The sequence below is a fragment of the Aedes albopictus genome, chromosome 3, assembly GCF_035046485.1.
Source record: "Aedes albopictus strain Foshan chromosome 3, AalbF5, whole genome shotgun sequence".
NCBI lineage: Eukaryota > Metazoa > Arthropoda > Insecta > Diptera > Culicidae > Aedes > Aedes albopictus.
Window position 1 is genome coordinate 221,342,659 of NC_085138.1, and position 21,384 is coordinate 221,364,042.

General features: G+C 39.9%; 3 protein-coding genes across 4 annotated transcripts in view; 2 read left to right on the forward strand and 1 right to left on the reverse strand.

The window, feature by feature from the left end:
• LOC109411979 (1-phosphatidylinositol 4,5-bisphosphate phosphodiesterase gamma-1) overlaps positions 1-3,147 on the reverse strand; it is a 54,114-nt gene extending 50,967 nt beyond the window's left edge. Inside the window, exon 1 of one of the 2 annotated variants that reach the window (XM_062859049.1) lies at positions 2,340-3,147. In XM_062859049.1, coding sequence (XP_062715033.1) covers positions 2,340-2,486 — 147 coding nt within the window. In that variant the 5' untranslated portion in view covers positions 2,487-3,147. The remainder of the gene's footprint in view (positions 1-2,339) is intronic. The other variant, XM_062859048.1, reaches the window with a different exon arrangement.
• Positions 3,148-11,304: 8,157 nt separating this feature from the next.
• Positions 11,305-12,818, forward strand: LOC115267475 (uncharacterized). The gene is made up of 2 exons (XM_062857792.1): positions 11,305-12,216; positions 12,786-12,818. The coding sequence occupies exons 1-2, from the start codon at positions 11,305-11,307 to the stop codon at positions 12,816-12,818; spliced, it is 945 nt and encodes a 314-aa protein (XP_062713776.1).
• A 3,518-nt stretch (positions 12,819-16,336) lies between these two features.
• LOC109424556 (grpE protein homolog, mitochondrial) lies at positions 16,337-21,341 on the forward strand. Its single transcript, XM_019699739.3, has 5 exons — positions 16,337-16,529; positions 16,675-16,855; positions 16,917-17,078; positions 17,151-17,306; positions 21,024-21,341. The coding sequence occupies exons 1-5, from the start codon at positions 16,456-16,458 to the stop codon at positions 21,129-21,131; spliced, it is 681 nt and encodes a 226-aa protein (XP_019555284.2). The 5' UTR covers positions 16,337-16,455; the 3' UTR covers positions 21,132-21,341.
• Positions 21,342-21,384: the final 43 nt, after the last annotated feature.

A 21,384-nucleotide genomic window follows, 5' to 3' on the forward strand; every position in this document is an offset into this window, starting at 1 on the left:
AAATGTCGGCACTTGTTGAAAATTCGGTATTAACTCCTGTGGAAAATTCGATTTCTAGCCCTTAGAAGGACTGTTTAAATTTGATTTCGCAAAATCAAATCTGCTTAATCACTTTCTTCGACGATGGTGCTGGCTCCGATGCTGGAAGTGCAAATGACGCACGCTCCGATGAAGAAAATTTGATTTCACCGCCACCGCTACTGCACGGTTGGCAGCGTCCGTCCGTCTGCCACGCTCGACAGTCTGGTGAAGAATGGGCAAGCGAAACGCAAAAGCGCTCTCGCCGACCCTCCGCACTCGACGACGCACGGAAGAACACTGAGCGAAAAGGAGAAGAAGATTATAATTTATACTCCACGGGCGCTCCGCTGATGCGCTCTCGTCGAGGCATCGAAGAAGACTGATGGAAGATGAGAAGAAGCAGAATGCTTTTATACCGCAAGGAAAAATCCAAAAATGTGCTTGCACGTGATTGGTCAGTGAAAAGATGGGTCAACAATTTTCAATTTTTCAATAGTTTATAATTGAAAATAGTAACTTTCAAGTATTGTAGAAAATTGTTGTGCAGTTTTCCCATCGATTCGAGCTATAATCCGAAAAATCCATCGATTAGTTTTTGAGTTATTAACGTTTGAAATCTTTCATAATTTCGTTACATGCTCGATTTCTGGTTTTTGCAAAGTGTACCCCGGTATAGAAAATAAAGACGTAGTCCTACGTCAAAAAATACAGTAGAGCGGAAATTTTTTCGACTTTCCATACAAGGGTGATGATTTGAAATCGATTTTTGTTCTATTTTTGAGCAAAGTCGCTCACTTAAAACATCTCATTCTCCGTAATCAAAACTCCGATTGATTTACTGTAACTCGCCTACACATGATATGTCAAATAAAGGCCGAGAAAGAATTTTTAAATAAAGTTTTTCTCATTGAAAAAAATACAATTCTTCAAAAAAAATTTGGGAATTTTGCTAAAATTTAAGGAGATCGTCCATAAAACACGCCAATATCTTGAAATTCATCAATCTGACGCAAAACCTGTAATCAGATGATCGAATGGTATTGTATTTAGCTTTTAATTTTAAAAATATTTAAAATTGGTTGAACAAAACGCAATATATTGGAATTTTAGTAAATTACATATTTTGAAAAGTTGTAAAACTCGATATTGAGCTAAAACTCAAAAGCTGTTGTACTTAAAATTTTTTGAAGGTCGGTTTTGAAATCAGCGCTAAATTGTGCTTCAAAAATTTTGGTCGTTGACAGAAGTTCACGACTTTCGTTTTATTTTGTAAACTAGTGTTATGGTTTTCTATCACTTCTTAAAAAAAATCACTGTATAATAGCTTGATTAAAAAAAATCGTTTATGCTCCACATCGCTTATTTGATTCGTTACCAGATTTTATACCTTCTTTCATCAAAATTTGAGCAGATTTCGTTGAAAATTGAGACTTCTCCTACAAAGAAAGTCAAGGGGAGGAAAGGAAAACTATGTTTTTCATTCAATCTTTTTGCTATCGAATGTTACTTCCACAATTCTTTTGAGATGCTAAAATATGTGTTTTTGGATGCGACAAGCTTCACCGTAGTTCAAGCAGGCGAAAATACACTACGTCTTCTGAGAAAAGCATTTTGATTTGGTCGAGAAGTTTCGAGTTGTGCACAAATCTAGATATCCAGAGACCGCATATGGATGAAAATGCGTGTAAGCTTTGTGACCATGCTCTAAGTGGCGTCAATCGTCTAGGCGTTTTGTAAACTCCGACTACAGAGATTCGATTTCCACTCGTCTGGGAAAACTTCAAACATCAAACGGAAAATTCTGTCCGTGGTCTAGTTTTAGTAATGTTTAGGCTGTACGATTACTGATAGCAAACGGGGAATGCGTTTATCATATAAGTCAAAAATAGGCCTTTCCGGATATGAGTCAAACAAATGGAATACCGGAATAAGCCGAAAGTAGAATATTATTCAAATTTGCTTTTCAGGTCTGTGAAAATTTCAGTGATGCACAAATTTGCTTTTCCAGGATATTGAATTACAAAGGAGTTGATGGCGATTTTGAAACTTCAAGTCCCGAGGTGTGTCTCTCGTACTTAAACTAACACATTTTAATCTCCGAAAAAAAAATCTTTTTCGAATAAGCTATTGGTTTTCTATCAGGGCCTGTTGATAAGTTATTAATTTTGTCCACCTTTGGGATGAGTGTACCCAAAGTGCCATGAAGCACCTCGCGAACGAACGCAGCGAATAACATAGAACGTATAAATTAGCGGAAACATAGAATTTATTACATGTTTCGTATTTCCGCCCCACTTCATCAATCGGCCCACACTCACCTGTCGCGTTTCCCTGCGAAGCATCAGCGTTTTCTTTTCCGGTTTCCGCCGCGGGTAGAACTTCTGGATCAATGTCCCCCGTTCCAGACTGCAGATAATCTGCTCCATCTCGCCCAACCCCGGCAAACTTACGCTGCTGAAACTCATCCGGACTGATTGAACTTCTTGCTTTAGCGGAATGATATACAGCACAGGCAGGTATTTATCCAACCGCGCGAACAGAGAAATACACAATCGCACACACTGCACTGGCCGATTGGCTTGCGTAGGTTTATGCACTTGAACGGCTCAGCCGCGAATGAATGATTAATAACACTAGCCGACCGGGAATTGTAGAAAACAGCAGCAAACAAGCTGTTGTGATTGCTGCTCCAGCTCAATCACCAAACTGTTGCGCTCGCGCTGACTGTGCTGAGGGTGGAAGACCGGACACAAATCGGACTGTTGCTGTGCTGCGATCCACCGCCGACGCACGTTGTGTACTTCAAATGAACAAAAACAACTCCGCACTTCGGGTGGGTGTGTTCATCCACGAAGGAAGGGGGAAAGTGAAAATAAAACCGAAAACTTGATAAAAATCCTCTGCTGCAACTCCGGAAACAAAGAAAGTCGACACTTTTCACTGCGGAAAACAACGAACTTTTAGCAATTTTCCATTACTTCAACATGCTTAATTGTTTTTCCTACGCGAGTATTACGAATTGCAACACGTTTTGTAACTAAAACCGATTGAAAACGAGCAAAAAACAGAAATCCATGCTAAACGAAGCACGGACCACGGGGCACGAGTGAAAATCTACTGAAACATGTGAAAAGATCCAAAACAGCTTTGCGGCAAAAACATGTTTGCCCCATTCGGATCCACATAACTTGGTGCAACAGACCCAATATATAATAGCCCAACAACTAGTTTTATTCTTATGAAATGTTCTAGACAAGGTTCTAGATTAGCATGGACTTATCCACCGATGAACCGAATTCATCGCGGTCCGAGAATTTTGACACTAGAGCGGGGCCGTTCCAATCAGAATTTAACGATTCTGATAGACGAGTGCATCGATGAACTGAATTCATCGCGGTCCGAGAATTTTGACACTAGAGCGGGGTCGCTTCCAATCAGAAGTGGAAGATTTCCAATTAGAATTGAACAATTCTGATTGGGAACGACCCCGCTGTAGTGTCAAAATTCTCGGACCGCGATGAATTCAGTTCATCGGTGCACTCGTCTATTGGGAATGGCCCCGCTCTAGTGTCAAAATTCTCGGACGGCGATGAATTCTGTTCATCGGTGGATAAGTCCATTGGTTTAAAACATTAATCCTTTAGAGCACCGCCACGGGAGTCCTCATCGCTATCCCTATTATACCACTCCTTTTCGGGTGCTATTTTAGGATAGCACCCCACCTTCCCACCAGTGGTTTCTATTTTGGGATTAGGGACTTCAAAAACATATTGATTTTCCACCGTGCGTTGCTAAAAGCGGTCCTTACTTTTTATTGGACGTAGTACAAATTAAAACAAATTAAATATGTCCAAACTTTTGATGAATCCTGCATAAAGTGACAAAAGGGTCACAGACAAGCACACGTAACACTTCTAACATTTCGTCACAAACAAGCAGACGTCTCCGGTCTCCCTCTAGTCATCTCTTATCGTTTTATTTTTTAAAGAATATTTAAACCAAATATTCTGTAGTTTGCAAATTGTTCGCAGACGGCGCTCACATAATTTTTGCTGCCGCTTGACGTTCGCTCACTACCGGCACCTACTGAGCGTTTTGTGAAATAGCGTGTTTGGCATTGGGGATTATGTTCACATGACGATGATTTTAATAGCAATTTCTTTCAAGTGTTACGTTTGCTATTCAAAATCATAGTCGCCGAAACATGTTCACCCAATCTAGAAGGATTGAGTTTGGCCAATAGAGTGGCCAATCATAAACTAGGTGACAATTGTGAGCGCATGTAAAATTTGAACAAAAACGCTGCGAACGCCACAGATGGGCAATTGGCCAACTATTAAATTTTTAAATAAACGTGAATCGGTGTACGTGGGAATTATTAGTGCTGCGTCTGTTTGTTTGTGATAGGGTTCTGGAAAACATCTAGTCACGTAAGACAAAGTACATCAATATTCACCTCTTGCTCTATTTATCCACTGCTGTTCATTTTCCACACCACTACTCAGCTCACTTCACCGCAAAATGTAAATAAAGAAAGTGACGTCACACAAACCATCGGAATAGCAACTCAGTGCAAGATTTGAGTGGGTCCCCAAATGTGGAAACCCATCGCTAATCCCATGTCGCGTCCTTATTTTTCATTCCCGTTTAGATACCACCGGTGTGAACATGGGTCCCTATTCAGGGCCCGGAAATAGGGATAGGGACCCAGATAGGGACGCCCGTGGCGATGCTCTTAGACAGCACAGTTGCATTTGGTTTACAAGATTGACTGGCCACTTTCATAAGTTGCTGCAGAGATGTTCACGCAAGGATGAATCTGACAAATGACATTTATGAGGTTCATCTTTAGCGATACACTGTGGTAAAAATGCTTTGGAACATCAAATGAACATGAGACAAAATTTTGTGCGTGTTCATTTGATTTAACTGCGAGTTGAAAAAAAAAAATGGTGATTAAAATTTCCTGTTCACAAGTATTTATTGAGGGATTTGCAAAAAAGTGCACGCGGCCTATCGCTTCCGAAAGGTACGGCCGCGGTTTTCACTCCCTGTTTATTTAGGGTAAAAAATATAATTTTGACATGTATGTAATTTGGACATGCACGGCGAACAAGGGGAATGACATATCCTTTTCTAACCGGATAATCCGCATTTATCCGTTTCTAACCGTCGTTAACCGCGTCTAACTTCTGCTCACTTAGCAGCTCGCTTAGCAACGGTTAGCGACGGTTAGAAACGGATAAATGCGGATATTCCGGTTAGAAAAGGATATGTCATTCCCCTTGACGGCGAAGTATGTTTTGTTCCGGAGAGCTAACAGAAGTAGCTACTTCTCAATATCGGTTCAAATAGACCCTATTCTGATGACTTACGTTGAAAATACGCTTAACAATTAAAATTTTACTTCAAAATTATCGAAAATGCTAATTGTTTCACTAAAACCCCTCAAATGCACATGTATGCAAGACGACATACACTTCACTGTCACATACAATATTCACCTTAAAATCGGTGAATTAATAATTGTAAGAAATTTAAAAGCCTTATTGCATTGAAAAATGTTCAATAACGAAGCACTAGGCAGCCAATCTCTAAACGTTCATTAAAAAAAGACACTTACCGTCTTCGGCTAGGGGCCACACAGACCCTGGCACAGACTGAACATTACTAACATTAGACAACGGACAACACATATAACACCCAGTGGCCCAGTGGAGAATTTTCCGTTTGACGAAAAGTTTTCCTCGACTGGAGCGGGAATCGAACCCACACTCCGAGGCTTACGAGACACCTAAACGACTGACGCCGTTAACCGCTCGGCCACGAAGCCCAAAAATGGAATGGAAGAACGCTTAAAATCCGATAAATAGGTGGTGTACAAAATACATTACAGTAACAAATTTTAAAAACGACGTATAATCAATGCTACATCATTGATTTTACCAAGGGGAATGACATATCCTTTTCTAACCGGATAATCCGCATTTATCCGTTTCTAACCGTCGTTAACCGCGTCTAACTTCTGCTCACTTAGCAGCTCGCTTAGCAACGGTTAGCGACGGTTAGAAACGGATAAATGCGGATATTCCGGTTAGAAAAGGATATGTCATTCCCCTTGGATTTTACGCAGGATTTTACGTCGTTTTCAAAATTTGTTACTGATTACAAGTTTTCTACGGTAAATATATTTTGGTCATCTGGCGAACTATGTACATGGGGATGCTGTGCGATTGCATACCTGGAAGCGTATTCTGTGGGTCTGGCGATATTTCCTCGATTTTAACAAAAACTGTAATAGTTATTAAATTAGATGCCTATTAATCGGAGAAATTTTATTATTTGTTAGAAAATATTAGTCAATTTATGCTACTTCCATGATTTAGCATTATTTATGGCTGAACATTGAGATAATTGCCCTGTCCAAATTATATATACCTGAGGGTGTCTAAAACGTATATTCGGTGTCCAAAATGCAATTCTAACAGGCGATTGCGTATTATGATTTTCTCAGATTAAATTGCTTTTGTTAAGGTTTTTGTCACAAAGGAACGCAAAGTACAATCATATTCTAGATGGAAACCATCTCGGCAGGGGTCCAATTTTGGACACTTTTCTGCTATAACTCAGCCAATTCTGAACCAATAGGGTCCTAGAATTAAAGACGAAATCTCGCTTATATTGAATAATACGATCAATCATGGTATTCTAATCGGAATTGTACTTTACTCGAACTTGAAAAACAAAGGAATAATGAGAAAATTTGGAATAAGTAAAATGGTAAATACAGTCGGAACCCGCTCGTTGAGCCACAACCTCCACCCAACCAACGAATTCGATTCGCTAGTTGGGTGAAGTGACAGCAGCACAAGGGGCGTGCGCATTGTTTTTTTTTTAAATCATGTTTAGGTTGGAAGCAAAAAGGAAAATTTTTCAATTTGTTTCATATTTAGAGCAAAACTGATACGTTTTGCAAGATACATATATGGTCAATGCGAGTAATAATTATGTTCACCCATTTTTAGTCGGTGAAGCGAAAATATAGATGTTTATGAAACCACCCGGACCAAAAGCAAGCACAAAACGCTTTCAATGATCGACAAAATAAAGATTACCGATGTTTTGCATTTGTTTCGAAGTAATTGTACATATTCTTTTTTTTTTAATGAAATATGAAATAGAAATTCTTTTCGACAGACGCGCCAACTTGGTCAAATTATTGGGGGGGCAAAGCCTGATTTTCCCGGGTTTTTTCTTAATTTTTGTATGGGAAAATCGAAAAATCGTCAAATATTGGGGGGGCAAAACCATGCTTGCCCCCCCTAAGTTGGCGCCTATGCTTTTCGATTATCAGTAAAGTTTAAGAAACCAAAAACTCATTAGCTCGCCCCTCGGAATTACAGATTGGTTGTCATTTTCAGTTTGACATTGAATTATGACATCCAGGTACTTTTTAGTTGGCTGACAGCTCAACTAACGGAGCCCTTGGGGCAAGACACTGTTCAAACGGGAGCAATTCTGAGAAATTCTGAGCAACCTATTTGAAATATTTCCATTGAATTTCATTGTTCTCCTTCAGCACATGCAACACTATTGGATTTGAAACTGATGCCAGGTTACACTTCGGTGCAAACGGGAGACAACCTGAGGAATTGTGAGGAATTCTGAGTAACATTTCGAACTCAGATTTTCTCTCGTGAGCTCTGTCTTGCCCCTAGACGGAGCCCCAACTAAAAAGTCACCCAACTATTGAGCCCCCAACCAGCGAGTCATGACTGTAGTTCTACTTTGACATTTGAGGTCAACCTTGTGCGACTGAGCTCGACATTTTTCGCACTGGGATTTCAAAAATGTTCCTATCTGACATGCACGGTGAAAAAAAATCACTCAAAGTATGTGTTATAAGCTAGGGACGAGACAAAAGGCTAAAAAAATAAAAATTATATATTTTCAACTACGGTTAATAAAAATGTCAAAAAATGAGTAAATATGTACTCTTGAACCATATATTGTGGTTTAAAACCTGAATCCCGATAGGACTTTAGAAGCCTATTGAAGCAATGAGTAATTTTACGAACTGACTATAATATTGATGATGATATTGATTTTCACGGGTTATTGGACGCTACCTGCTGTCAAAATTCATTCATAATATCGGCTCGTAAAATGGACTATTTTTAGAACGCGATGAGATACGTAACGTAGCCGTGTACAATATTTCAAGTCAATTGGTTTGGAATTGATTGAGTTATAGCGAAGAGTGCCAAAAATACTGGCCGCTGCCTAAGTGGCGCTACCCTACGCCAAATCGAAAGCGATCGTTATCGTTTCTTAAAGAAATTTAAATAAAATTAGAGCCTCGCCGATAAAGATTAATAAAGAACCTAGGGTTCATGGTAAAATTGAAAACATTAATCTGTTGAGATGAAACGAAAATCAGTCTGCACAAATTTAGTTGCGTTGTGTTGACCCTCAGAATCGAGATCAGAATAGTAATTTTAACCGTAAGCCGTCTTTCAGTGTAGATAACATATTGTCGTCGCGGTTGAAACCCGAAGTTTTCCCACACCCGACAATCGAATTTTCTCAAAATCCATATAATACATCGATGAAACCTAACGTCGGACGTAGTGCGCTGGACAGCGGACATGGTCCTCTATCCAGCGCACTATGCCCGACGTACGTCCGACACACGGTTTTTATGAGAAATATCGAATTTCGTGTGTCAAAAATTCCGATTTTCAACTGCACAAACAATACTCACACTTAAATTTTATTACCGGGCTCGGTTATCCAATTACCGAGTTTTCAACAGCTGAGCTCTCGGTTATCACCTCGGTAATTGAGTTCGACTACCGAGTACTCGGTATAACGATTGATCTAACAAAATGATTGCTGAATACTTTGTAAAAATAATACCGAGTATTCAGTAACATTTTATTTCAAAGGTTTTGTAGTTTATCGAGTGGCTCAGTATTTTTTACGGGTTCCCGTAATTTTTTACCTTCTATAAATAATAAAAAATAACTTTTCATCACTATTTATTGTTTTTATTTTAATAAACTTTTAAACATTTGCATGCATCGTTTAGTAAAACGATGCCATAGAATATAACAATTCTCTTAACGCTTATGTACAGTAGATTTACTAGCTCTGAATACCCTCGAATCAGGGGGAGCGACACTAGTTTTGCCAACCCAAAAAACCTCAAAAAAAGCTGAAAAAAGCTCAAAAAAGTCGCTAAAACCCGCAAAAGTTTTGCGGGTTTTATCGGGTTTTTTCGACTTTTTTCGGCTTTTTTTGGGGGTTTTCAGCTTGTCAAAACTAGTGTCGCTCCCCCCGCCCTCGAATGCTCAAGTCCAGCATGGTTATAAATGGTGCTGTTTCTCGGAGTGCTGACTTGTTTTCAAGTACCATCAGCTAATCCTGAAGAAGGAAAATGAATAATTTGCTGTAAGTATTTTAATTTATTTTGATGATAATGCAAACTTACCAATCATTTCTGTATAATTTCACGAACTTCGCGGAACAAAAAAGTGTTTTCTGGACAACATTCTGTATCACACATCAGCTCCGACAAACCAACTCTGATAAAAAACAAATGGCGTCACACATGTCCTGCGGGAACTGAGTGCTCGGTAAAAGTTTTGAAGAGTATTCAGCACTTTTTTACTGATTGTACGGTAACTTCAATTACTGAGCTCCGTGCTAAGCTCACAAGAAGTACCGAGAAATGCAATGTGCAGAGTTAATCAGTATTTTTATAACTGATATTTGTAAAATATTTTATCATGCACGGAAATCGGTAAAACTAATTACTGAAGTCGGATAATTTCATAAAACTTTACTGATTCCTCAGCATAAATTTATTTTTACAGTTTCCACTCAGCAAAAAATATTACCGAGGTGGAATCTCAGGTTTTAGTGTGCTTCACACTTAATTTTGATTACCGAGTTCGGTAATTTTTTGACGAGATTAAAACTGCTGAGCACCGAACTCGTTCAGCAAAAATGCATTGTTTACATTTTTCATGCGATTTTGACAGTTGTTTTACTGAGCCTCAGTAAAATCGATTACCGAAACTACACACTTATTTCTGAATTGCCTGTTCGGTACTTTTTTGACGAGATTATAACAGTAGTACGATCTCGGTAGTTTCGGTAATCGATTTTACTGAGGCTCAGTAAAACAACTGTCAAAATCGCATGAAAAATGTAAACAATGCATTTTTGCTGAACGAGTTCGGTGCTCAGCAGTTTTAATCTCGTCAAAAAATTACCGAACTCGGTAATCAAAATTAAGTGTGTACCGAGATCGTACTGCTGTTATAATCTCGTCAAAAAAGTACCGAACAGGCAATTCAGAAATAAGTGTGTTGATTTGAATCCTTGTTTGAATCAAGTCTTCCTATAATGAATCACCCACAGAGACAGAGGTACTGAGAGCTTCGATCCCCACTTTCCCCTAAACTCGCCAGCATGTTCATGCGAAATGTTCATTCCTAGGAGCGATCTGTCAAAAACGTCAAAAGCCACCGCAATCAGTTTCAGAACGCATTCACCCTCGAACCGCCAAGAAGAGCGTACCACAAAAGCTGCTAGTCAGGTGTAGTGAAGCCATTTTGTTCGGTCAACCGCGTGGTGTGAAAGAAAATCAAAGTTTTTAAAGCGTTTTTGTAGATAGTTATAGTGTTAAATTACAAGTAGATAAAGAAAGAACAAAAGTTAATCAAAATAGTATAAGTTGAGAGAAAATATCGATATTTTTAAGTGTTAGTAAATAAGCTAGGTTAAGTGTGAAAAAAGTGATCAGCGGCGGTTCATGCTTGTTTCCCAAGCATGAATTCGGTAAGGGAGCGGGGCTCCGAGCCTCCCGATAAAGGTAAGACATGGTCAGGCACATCTCTATCCCCAACCTTCGACGAAGACCCCATGGACGCGGAGTTCGCAGGCTTCGACGAAGCGGAAACGAGCAAACAAAACCCCAACCTGAACAGGAAAAGACGTGAAGAACAGACGAAACATGCGAACGACAAGAAAAAATCAAAATCTGACACAGACAACCAACAAAACGAAATTCAACCGACACCAACATCATCTCAAGCAATTGCCACACAAACGCCACAAACACAAACTACACAAACTCATGTACCACACACACAAACACAAAACACCGCCAATCACACACAAACACTACCAAAACAGCAAAGACAAGGAACCAACAATAAACAAGAATTCTTAATTCGTAACAACACGTACAATGTAATTTTCATTGAGCCAATTATGATCAAGGAAGGAGAAATGCTTCTGGAACCGATGGAAGTAGGAAAATTCCTCTTCGAAATGAACCTGGACCAGTTTACGGAACTGAAGAGAGCAGGACAGTACCGTTACAAACTGACGTACAAAAAACCACAAGACACAGAAAAAATTCTGAACTCGGCGAAGATTCTGAAGGAATACAACTACAGGGCGTTCATCCCGAAAATGCTGACGGAAACAACTGGAGTCATTAACCAAATCCCAACCTCTCTCACCGAGCGGGAAATCTACGAAAAAATCATCAGCACCAAAAAAGTGATTCGAGTCGAAAGGATCAAAAGGAAAAAAGACGACCAACTGGTAAACACGCGATCAGTGAAAATCACCGTGGAGGGATCGGAGCTGCCAAGAGTGGTGCATCTCTATGGAGTTCCCGTCAAACCAGAGATCTACATCTATCCGGTCAGGATCTGCAACAAATGCTGGAGAATCGGACACAAGGCAGCAGCGTGCAAAGGAAAACAGACCTGCAAAAGATGCGGAAAAGTGATCAACGAGGAACACACAGGATGCAACGACAACACACCAGCTAAATGCAAAAACTGCGGCAAAAATCACCTACCAACTGACATTCAATGCCCAGAACGACAACGACGAGAGCACATCAACGTAGCGATGACGGTCAACAAAATGACGTACGCCGAAGCCGAGGAAATGTACCCGAAAACACAAAACCGGTTTGCAGTTTTGGAGTCTATCGACGAATTCCCTGGCCTGGAACGTCCAAATAGACAGGTAACTGGATTCCGACAGGTAGAGAGGCCAAGCAAAAGGATCGACTACAGCAAAATCATCGAAAAGCTTTCGAAGCCAGCAAAAAAACCAGCGATAGTCAAAAACACTTTCCCTCAGGTAGAGCAAATACCTGAGCAAGTAAGTGTTATCACGAATAACCCCCATTCGGTTTCAGAAGCAGAACGACTCCAGAACATGTCCAAACAGCTACACACCTTTTTTTCGACAGTAATGGAAAATAGCTCCAGACCGGACGCAGATCCAACCACGGATCTCCTTGTAATAGAAATTGGTTCAATGATACAAAAAATCATAGAAAAAATAAACACAGCTACTCAACCACCAATATAACAAATCACTTCAAATCATGGCTTTCAATCAATCACTAAATATAGCACAAATTAATATCCACAGCTTAAGACCATTAAATAAAAGAGAAAACATTAAAACATATCTAACAACAAACAATATTCACCTTTTTTTGATTCAAGAAATTTGGATCAAACATTCTGAAAAATTTAAATTTCTTAACTACAACTTCTTCAAAAACTGCCGACAGGAAGGGTATGGAGGTACAGGTATACTTGTACATCCTGCCCTGATCGCAGAAGAAATAATTATACCTAATGTAGACCTAGAAGTAGTAGCCATTAAGATCAAAAACCTAAAAACCCCCACTATCTTCATTTCTCTTTATATTCCACCAGAAAGTACAATCAACGAAATTAAAAACCCACTAGAAAAATTATTTCAGTATATACAGCACAGCTCAATACCAGTCATGTTAGGAGGAGACATCAATGCACATCACCCCATATGGGACCGAAATATAACAAGGCCGGACAGAAGAGGAGAACTATTCAGTGATATTTTAGACAATAACAATATAGTAATTCATAACACAGGGGATGCCACTAGATGGCAGGATCTTAATTGTAATGCATCTGCAATAGATATTACACTAACGACTACTGATATTGCTCCATTTGTCACCTGGGAAGTAAGTGAGGAAAATTTAGGTTCTGACCACAAACTTATTGAATGTAAAATAGTAGATTACAATAAATTCAGCAACAATTTACCATACACCATAGTTAGTAAAAAACTAGCAATAGAATACTTAAATCAAATAGATCCAACGGAAATAGGAAATGTAGACGAGTTAGAACAGGAGATAGAAAAAGCCATCAACAAAGCTACATTTAAAATATATCCCAACAGTAAAAAGAAAATCAAACCATATTGGACAGATAAAATTAAAAAACTGTACGAAGAGAAAAATAAAAAACACATTCAGTTTAGGAAAAATTTAACTTTAGAAAATAAGTATATGTTTAAGAAAGCAGAGAGAGAATTCAATATTGAACTGAAAAAAGCTGTATATAAATATAGAGAAGAAAAATTAGAAGAGATAAATGAAGACACAAATACTCAACAAATGTGGAATATAGTTAGATGTATAGCAGGAAATTTCAAAAATAAAAATAACAGTGAACTTCTCCATAATGAAACAATAGCAAAAGAATTCGTAGATAACAATTTCGTACTTGAAGAAAACTTAAAATTTGACCCTGTAAATAGTAATGTAGATGAACACAGATACGCAGGAGAAATAAGTAAGGATGTAATGCTCAAAACCATACAAAACAGAAAAGACACTTCAGCAGCAGGATCAAACAGACTTTCATACTATTTTTTGAAAAACATAAAATCGGAACTTTTGAATAAAATATTAGAGATAACTAACGATGTATGGAAATCAGGAATAGTACCGAAAAAATGGCAGACTAGTAAAATAGTTCCAATATTAAAACCCACCAAAGATAAAACAAAAGCAACCTCTTATAGACCAATAGCTCTTATCAATGTTAACCTAAAAATTATAAACTGCGAAGTCAAAAAGCGATTAAGTGTTTTTGCCCAAGAAAATAACCTAATTCCCCCACTATCTTTTGGATTCAAAGAGAACTCCTCCACAACAGACTGTATTAACTATTTGATTTCAACAGTAACTGAAGCTCAAAGAAATAAAATGACAGTAGCCACCATATTTATAGATTTAAGTAAAGCCTTTGATTCCGTAGACATTGGAATATTACTAAAACAGCTAGATTCATTTGCCGTGCCAAACAAGATACTTAGATGGTTAATTTCATACTTGTCAGAAAGATCTATTACATTAGAGACAGTCAATAATAAACTTTATAAAGACACCAACAAAGGATTGCCACAAGGTTGCCCATTGTCACCTCTATTATTCAATATTTATACAGCTAGTTTACACGAAATCACTACCGAGAAAGTAATTCTAGAGCAATTCGCGGATGACTTCGCAATTACCATTGTAGGAGACAGCATCCAAGAAGTAGAACTGACAGCTAACATAACAATCAATAGAATAAAAGAATATTTTGAATCACTAAAAATTGCCATTAACCCAGATAAAACAGCAGTAATAGTATTTAATCCTAGAAAAGAGGAAAAAATCAAAATTAACATAGACAGCGTTGAGATTAAACAGGTAGACCAACATAAATATTTAGGATATATTGTAGATCAAAAACTAAATCATATGCCACACATCGATTACATAACAAATAAGGCCAAAAAAAGGTTAAACGTGTTAAAAATAATATGCAAGAGAAAAGGAGGTGCCCACCCACAAACCGCGTTGAGAATAAACCAGGCCATTATAAGGTCCCAAATAGACTACGGCATAACAGTTTATGGCGGAGTAGCTAAAACCAACTTAAATAAGCTCAACTCTACCTTTAATGCAGGGGTGAGAACGTCACTAAGACTCGTTAAATCAACACCAATTAACGTACTGTACGCAGAAGCAGGAGAAATTCCCATAAAAGACAGAGCAAACATGCTAGCCAAAAAAGAATCAATAAAAGTATTTGCACATAACAAACCAATAATAGACACACTGAGTAAATTTACAGAATTAAATGAACTACCGAAGAAACACACCTTTTTAGAAAAAACAACCTATACACATAACTACTTAGTAATACAAACCAACTGTTCAATAATTTCAACAGAAATCAAAAATAAAATAGACACCATAAAAAACATTAACATTAACACCGAAATCCCACATTTAAATAAAAATGACATGAATGAGTTCACCATTAGAGCCATAACTAACGAATATATTTCTAACAACTTCAAAGACCATATTAAGATCTTTACAGATGGTTCCAAGACAGCAGAAAGCTGTGGAATAGGTATATGGATTGATAATGAAGATACCATTAAATCTCAAGTTAACAAAGAACTATCTATTATGAACGTCGAATTAATAGCAATTAACACTGCTATTGATATGATAAATAATATTAACAATGCAACTGAATTTGTCATTTGCTCCGATTCCAAATCCGGACTTATGTCTTTAAAACACAAAAATATTAAAAACAATTTCATAATTTTGGAAATATTGTTAAAACTAAGTCAAAGTGTAAAGCACATAACATTACAATGGGTTCCTGGACATAGAGGAATACTAGGGAACGAGAAGGCAGACAAGCTTTCCAAACAAGGATGCAAAAGTACTAATAGAATATACACAAAACTACCCCTGACTGACGCAATCAACTTAGCGAAGAAAGAAACTATTGACGAATGGAAACGAAACTACACAGAGCTCTCTCAACATAAAGGACAAAAACACTTCATGATCTACCCAACCCCAACACTAAAACCATGGTTTTATAACTACGCTTTGGAAACACATGAAATAATTAATATAGGTAGACTCCGAACTTTCCACACTATGACGAAAGACAAACTATATCAATGGAAACTGACTAATTCGGAAATCTGTGAGGAATGTGGAGTGAGGGAAGATGCCAACCATGTACTTTTCGCGTGTACTAAATACTTGGGAAACAGGTATAAACACAAATGCTTAATCACTTATAGTAACACTGAAGACCTACTCAAAAATACTAACACGAAAACATATCGAGAAATAGCTAACTTCATTAAAATAAACCGTATTCAGTTGTAAAATCGCGGAAAAGGTTCTTTCTAGATCGAATAGTAAATAACAAATGGTTTGTAAACACACACTGGTCGACCAGATCAGTGCACTATCGGTCAATTTTGACAACAACGCTATAAAAACGGTACCGGTCGTTTAATCTATAAGGCGAATGATGCCAAAACAAACTTCACGATCTGACAATACTTGGCAGTTTAGTCCGACACTGTGGACTCGCCATTAAGGGTGTAAAAAGAAGAAGAAGAAGTTTCAGAACGTCGTGCGTTGCGGACTGCGGTAAATAATTCAGTGTTCCGCCCTGTGATAGTGATTTTATTTCTCGAATTTCCGCTGCATTTGGCAAAGGATCAGTCGGAAAAGGCACAATGGCATCGCTCAACTTGACCGTGTTGTCCAAGTTTTCCAAATTGGCTCCTCTCGTCACGAAAAATTTGATCCGGTGAGTTGATACGGTCGGCGGAGCTGTCTCCATCGACAAGATGATGTAATTAACCTTAAAATGGGCAAAATGTTGATGCGTTTAGTGTTAAGTTTGGCTTAGTTGTTTCATTGATTATCCTGTTTCGTTCCTTTGATCCTGGTAGACCGGCGGCGCAAACCCGTGTTATCCCCGCTGCTGGACTGGGCGGCCTTCGACGGTACTCCAATGAAGAGGCTCCCAAGAAGGATGAAGAGCTTTCCGAAAATGAAAAGAAACTCACCACCGAGATCGAAGGACTCAAAAAGGAAACGGAATCGCTCAATGAGAAAGTTAAACAACTTGATGTAAGTTATGGTTTTCGTGTTTCTCTAAGAATTGAAAATAATTTTGTGGCAATTGATTCAGGATAAATATAAACGTGCCCTCGCGGATGGAGAGAATCTACGGCAACGGCTGACCAAGCAAATCGAAGACGCAAAGTTGTTCGGAATTCAAGGTTTCTGCAAGGATCTTCTGGAGGTGGCCGATATTCTGGGTCATGCCACGGAAGCAGTGCCGAAGGAAGAGGTACATTCCAGTTCCGTGCGGTGCGGCAGATGCTTGCGGGTTTCAATTTTTCTAACCCCTTATCTCTTTTAGATCTCCGATAAGAATCCCCACCTAAAGAACCTCTACGAAGGCCTAACAATGACCAAAGCACAGCTGAATCAGGTTTTTAAACGGCACGGATTGGAAACGGTTAATCCTCTGAATGAGAAATTCAACCCAAATCTACACGAAGCGCTATTTCAGCAGGTATGATGATTTTTATAACACTTTAATTAGTGTACTTTACCATGTAGCCGATGCGGAAAGCGCACGGGTATTCAGCAAGACCATGCTGATGGTGATAGATTCGATTCCCGGTCGGTACAGGCACGTTTCGTAATGGACATTTCCTTGATTTCCTTGGGCCTAGAGTATCTTCATCTCTGCCATACGATTTGCAAAACAGTCATTGGCTGAGGATGCTCTCAGTTAATAATTTTCGAAGAGCTGAGAATGAGGCTTTTTCTTAGTTGGGATTAGCTTGAAGAGTTGTTTTATTTCGTATGTGATTCATATTTTTCAAACGTATTTTGTATGAGATACAGATTTTTGAAACTCAGGGTTTCATTAAATTTTCAGCATCAAATTCATGATAACACTGATTCAACAATTTGCCGCCATAATACTTGATTTGCAGCTGCAGCTCTCCAACGTCGATCACGCCCCCAACGTTCGCCAGATCACGTCGCACCTGGTCCAAACACTAACTTTGCAGGGTTGCTATTCGGCATCCTTGAAACATGCCCTGCCCACCGTATCCGCCCAGCTTTAGCCACTTTCAGGATGTTGGGTTCACCGTAGAGTGCAGCGAGCTCGTGGTTCATCCTCCGCCGCCACACACCGTTTCCCTGCACGCCGTCGAAGCTCGTCCTTAGCACGCGTCGCTCGAAAACTCCGAGTGCTTGCAGGTCCTCCCCGAGCATGGTCCATGTCTCGTGTCTGTAGAGGACCACCGGTCTTATTAGCGTCTTGTACATGGTACATACATTTGGTGCGGGGATGAATCTTTTTTGACCGCAGTTTCTTCTAGAGCCCGTATCAGGCACGACTTTCACCTTCGTAATTCACGACTCACATTATTGTCAGCCGTTGACAAGGAACCGAGGTAAACAAATTCTTTCTACCACCTCCAAAGTATCCCCGTATATCGTAACATTTCTGCCAAGGCTTGTTCTGTTTCGCTCCAGTCCCACCTACCTGCATGTACTTTGTTTTAGCCGCATTCTTCACCAGTCCGACCTTTGCTGCTTCACGTTTCAGGCGGATGTACAGTTCTGTCACCGTTCTGAATGTTCTAGCAATAATATCCATGTTATCCGCAAAACAGCCAAATTGGCCGGATTTCGTGAAGATCGTACCCTGGTTGTTGAGCGCATAACACCTTCCAGGGCGATTTTGTATAGTAGGCAGAGAGAGTCCATCACCTTGTCGCAGTCCCCGTGAAGATTCGAATGAACTTCTTCGAATGAACAATCTTCGTTGCTCTTATCAGTCTGGTACTGGTTAGCATCCCGGGAAAACTGTTCTCGTCCAGGATTTTCCATAGCTCAGTGCGGTCGATACGATCGTATGCCGCCTTGAAGTCGATGAACAGGTGGTGCGTTGGGACCTGGTATTCACGGCATTTCGGGATCTGGTCCGTTGTCGACCGGCCGTCGATGAAACCGGCTTGTTAATTTCCCACGCACTCATTTACTGCAGGTGAAAGACGACGGAAGATGGATCTGGAATAGCACTTTGTATGCGGCATTCAAAATTGTGATCGCTCGGAATTTGTCGCCTTTCTGATGGACGGGACAGATTATCCCTTCCTTCCGCTCCTCCGGTAGCGGTCGGTTTCCCGGATCTTGACTACTAATCGGTGCAGATAGGTAGCCAACTTTTCCGGCCCGCCCTGCGTCCTTCTCCTCCAAAACCGCTCTGCACTCTTCGTTGAACAAATCGTTTCGTCGACTCTGTTCTACGTACCCGATAGTGTTCTTGGCTGCGTTGTTGATGGCTGCTTTGACTGTACCCAGCAGTCCTCCAGAGGAGCCACATTGAGCACACCCTCGTTCGGCAACGCTTCCTCGAGATTGGAAATCTGGCGCAAGGTACAGGCGATTCGTAAAAATTGCCAACATGCGTGGTACAGAGACCCGGAGCAGCCGGTGAGCCGGTCACTCACTTCAGTTTCAGCTGGGTTTCGGTATTTCATGGCTATAACGGACAATTTCATACGCTATTCAGTGACGACGAGTCAGAAGGTAATGCATTAGAAGGCGCGACTAGTGTAGCACAGAGCTATGGTTTGGAGAGGTTTGGAAGTTCGGTGTCGACTAAGGATGAGATTTTTACACCTGTATCAAAGCGCACTACCACTACGCTTCGCAACCTGCTGTCAATGCTGCTCGTCAGCAAGTCAAGTCTATGGGCGGAAGCGAGCGGGCGCATCTGGAACCATAAGATATTAGAGAAACTGAAGTGGCTAGGAAACGAACCATCCGAGGCATATTTGTGTCTATAAATCCGGTATGTTCGGGGTAAGTCTGGACAACGATGAATATGAGCGGATGTACCGCTACCTGTCTAAGCACTTCAAGCTCAAGTGTCTAGGGGGCCTCACCGATTATCTTCAAGTGGATAGGATATTTTTAGGCAGTTTCCTTCTGAATTAATCGGCATACATCCGGAAGATTGTCGAGGGGTTAGACCTAGGGGCAAGACAGTGATAACGAGAGAAAATCTGAGTATGAAGTGTTGCTCAGAATTCCTCACAATTCCTCAGGATTTCTCCCGTTTGTACCAAAGTGTAACCTGGAATCAGGTTCAAAACCAAAAGTGTTACATGTGCTGAAGGAAAACAACGGAATACAATGGAAATATTTCAAACAGAGTTGTTCAGAATTTCTCAGAGTTGCTCACGTTTGCACAGTGTCTTGCCCCAAGGGTTAGACATAGACGAGGCCATCAAAAACTCCCATGAACCCTGGATATCCGCAAGTGCTGCAAAAGATGGAGCAAATAATATAAAACGGCGAGAGCTACCTACCAAAGCCTGTTTGACGCTTTGCTGTACATTGCGATATGCATTAGATTCGATATTGCGATTGCGCGGCGTCCAGCCTGGGGAAGCGGAATGGATCGAAACAAACATAACCCCTAATGTAACGACTTATTTAAAGCTGAAACACGGTGGAACCGGTGATCTTGAAGGTTTAGTCGATGTTGTAGACTGGGCCGACGACAGGTTTGACCGTAGTCCAATCCTAGATTCGTAGTGCCATCAGCTGGACTGTAGGACAGCAGTAGTGAGTCAGCCTGTTTTCAACGAAAGCGGAGTACATACTAGACACTATTCGAGGCTTGCCAGGAACTCATGCACGACGTCGGAGAGGCTGTCGTCAACAAACCCGTGGTGATGCATGAGGACAGCGGGAAGCTGCATTGCCATGCTGTACCACAGGAGGAGGTTGTCGAAGATCAAACACTTCGTAAGGGAACTGATGTCAACTGACGGTATGGAAATTCAATTTCAACAGATTCGATTATCGCGGACGTCCAGACGAAGTCATTTGTGTTAGTTAAGCTGGAACGATTCCACGCTTAAATCGGCCTGAAATTCTTCTTTTTTTAAGTTTTTCGACGTTGAGGAGGAGTGAAGCGATGGCGATACTTAGCAACATTCTGTACTACAGCACCTGTTAAGATCATCACTAAATAAACGAAACATTTTTCTGATATTCTGTTATCTCAAATAGACGAAACATTTTTTGAACTAATAAATGTCTGCAACTCATTTGCGTTCCATGAGTTTTATAATGAAAAAAAAAAAAAATATATTGCAAAATTTAGTATGCAACTCGTTGCGGAACTCGATTTTATCAGCAAGCCATTTCAAACAAAATGAATTAACTAAACATCATCTGTTTCTTATCTTTCCAGGAGGTACAAAATGTCGAACCCAACACGGTGGTCGTAGTAAGCAAAATTGGCTACAAATTGCACGAGCGTTGCATACGACCCGCTTTGGTTGGCGTCTCGAAGGGATAAATCGTAACAACAGCTGGGACAGATGGTTTTTAACCGGACAATGTGTGAATGTACTACTACTACTACTAAATACTACAAGAGGATTCCAAATGTGTTTAGAGAGGGATGGACGTTAATTTGTTGTATAGCGCTAAGTAGAGCTGAGTTACTGAGATTTGGCCATGTTCAAATGGACGATCAACAATAATAATAATAGATGAAACTACAAAATGGTGTTGGCCGTGATATTACTTAAATCGGTTGAGAAAATCCT

Coding starts and splice junctions, on each gene's coding strand:
- LOC109424556 (XM_019699739.3), top strand. CDS start 16,456: ATGGCATCGCTCAACTTGACCGTGTTGTCCAAGTTTTCCAAATTGGCT. Junction 16,856..16,916: donor AGAAAGTTAAACAACTTGAT/GTAAGTTATGGT, acceptor CAATTGATTCAG/GATAAATATAAACGTGCCCT. Junction 17,079..17,150: donor AAGCAGTGCCGAAGGAAGAG/GTACATTCCAGT, acceptor TATCTCTTTTAG/ATCTCCGATAAGAATCCCCA.
- LOC115267475 (XM_062857792.1), top strand. CDS start 11,305: ATGATCAAGGAAGGAGAAATGCTTCTGGAACCGATGGAAGTAGGAAAA. Junction 12,217..12,785: donor TAGAGCAAATACCTGAGCAA/GTAAGTGTTATC, acceptor ATATTCCACCAG/AAAGTACAATCAACGAAATT.